General features: G+C 35.8%; 1 protein-coding gene across 1 annotated transcript; it reads right to left on the bottom strand.

The window, feature by feature from the left end:
• Positions 1 to 633: 633 nt before the first annotated feature.
• Positions 634 to 1,491, bottom strand: LOC113290656. The gene has a single exon (XM_026540240.1). It carries the CDS (start codon positions 1,489 to 1,491, stop codon positions 634 to 636), a length of 858 nt encoding a protein of 285 aa, XP_026396025.1.
• Positions 1,492 to 2,280: the final 789 nt, after the last annotated feature.

Here is a 2,280-nt window from a genome sequence, read left to right as displayed (position 1 = left end):
TTTGCTTGGATACGGACAAATCTGTACGATCAGCAAACTCCAAATCCTTGTTGTACTAGGACTGTCTATCCACTAGCTTGGCCTTAGCTTGCTTAGACACGGACATATTTTCAGACTTGTTCACTGACATGGAATTTCCAGATTTAGAAATAAACTCGTTTCCTGCCTTATTAGGATTTACGGATATTCACAACTGACGTGCCTTCCAAATTTTGCTTAGACACAGAATTGTGTTCAGAGTTTTGGTTAGGCACTGGAGCTGTATCATTCTTAGTCCCAGACAATGAATCCAAACTGGAGTCTTTTGACGTCCCAGAACTTGCAACTTTACGTACAACAACATCTGCTTTTGATGCAATAGCATTCTTCCACCGGATCAAATTGAGTTGTGCCTCACGATAATCAATAAAGGCTTTATCTAGTTGCTCCTCCAACTTCTTAGCTTCAGCATTCTCATAAACTAGATCAATGATCTCCTTCCCAGACTGATCACTAACCTCATTATCATTACAATTACTCACCATATTTCTTTGAACATTGTCTACTGCAGTTTTTGTATTTGCTGCAGTATCTTCTTTACTGACGTTATCTACATGATTTTCATGGGAAATAATATCTTCAGTTTGAGGTTTTTTAACTTGACACCTTTTTTTTATTTTTTGGATTGCTATCTGCTGTATCATTCAAAACTCGTTTCCCATCTATAACCGAATTCCCTAATATCTTACGAGCTGCCTGACAGTTCTCAAATTTATGACCCATAAATTTGCAATGAGAACAAAACTTAACATTCTCCATATCTTGAACTTCCACATATTGCCAGAACTCCTTACCATTGGCTGTAAGATATATTCTTTTAGGAATCTCTTTTGCAAAATCAATGTCAATAAGAACAGCAGCATAATTACCAACATCATGATCCAACGTTTTCTGGTCTATAGCAATTGGTTTACCAAGAATTTTTGCAATAGATAGAAGAATTGTTTTTGTCCATAATTCAATGTATAAGCCAGGGAAACTCACCCAAACTGTAGCATGAGACGTGGTTTGCTTTTCAGGATCAAAATTAGGGTAAAATTTCATAACCCTAAGGGTTTGGTTCTGAACCTTCCATGAATCTCCATGCCATACACGCTCTTTATCTTCCGCAAAAATCAACTTGATGATGAAAAACCCCTTAGTCATAGGAACAAGCTTGCATCTTCCATCACCAAAACCCCATTGTTCCTCCAAGCTTTTTTGGACCTCATTAAGTTTCAAAACTTTAAAGTTCAGTCTTCCAATAAGACTAAACTGGAAAATATCGCTCCCTTCTTTTGTTAGTTCTAAAGGTAAAACTAACGCTGGTTCTTCAAGGTATGAAGACGCCTCTGGAAGGGATAACAAATCAGAATCTGTTAACATATAGGGTTTTTTCCCCTTGACTAAATCAGCAAACGTAGCCTTATGAACCCCATTAGATTTCGTGGAAGAAACAGGGTTTTCCCCCATCCTAAATCACCAAAAGATGATCAAGGATGAAGGAAAAACGTGAAAAATTTTCAAACCCTAGAAAAATCTCCTTTGGAGAGAAAAAATCATATGAGAGAGAAAAAAATCGCATGAGAGAAAAACGACTTATCCGGAATCGAATTGGACTAAACAATTGATCCCGAAAACCTTTTTATTAAGCCATAATAAAACCAAATAAAACAACTTGTTTAATTATTTACCTCAACCGGAAGCAATTGAAACAAACATAGACATTATAGTACCGCAATTGCACCGAAATTTCGTAAGCCTAAACAATTGATACCAAACCATAAAGAAAGATAACAATAGTTTTTCTTAACCAGAAACAATTGAATCACACACACATCCATACACAAATAGTGGAATAAACATCAATTGTACCGATATTTTGTTAAGCAAAAGCAATAAATATATGCAATAAAATCATTGTTTTCTTAAACAGGAAAACGATTAACTAACAAATTCGTTACCTCAAATTCCGCATCCTCTTCACCCATTTCTTCACATCTTTCAGGGGTAGAATATCACTGTGTTTTCATCCTCTTGCAAGACAAAAGAACAACAACAAATACCAACCTTTACTAGAGAAATGTTGAAAATCGATTTTAACTAATATGATGCAAAAGTTGAAAACCCGAAACACAAATGCTTTTACGCTAAACCAAAAACGATTCAACATATTCTGACTTTTTCACACATGAGTTTCAATCGGAACTCCTTATGATCCTTTGATAAAGCCTACCAACATGGGCTAGAACTTAATCCTGC

Source organism: Papaver somniferum, chromosome 6, assembly GCF_003573695.1.
Source record: "Papaver somniferum cultivar HN1 chromosome 6, ASM357369v1, whole genome shotgun sequence".
NCBI classification, from domain to species: Eukaryota; Viridiplantae; Streptophyta; class Magnoliopsida; order Ranunculales; family Papaveraceae; genus Papaver; species Papaver somniferum.
This window is presented reverse-complemented; position numbering and strand designations above follow the sequence as displayed.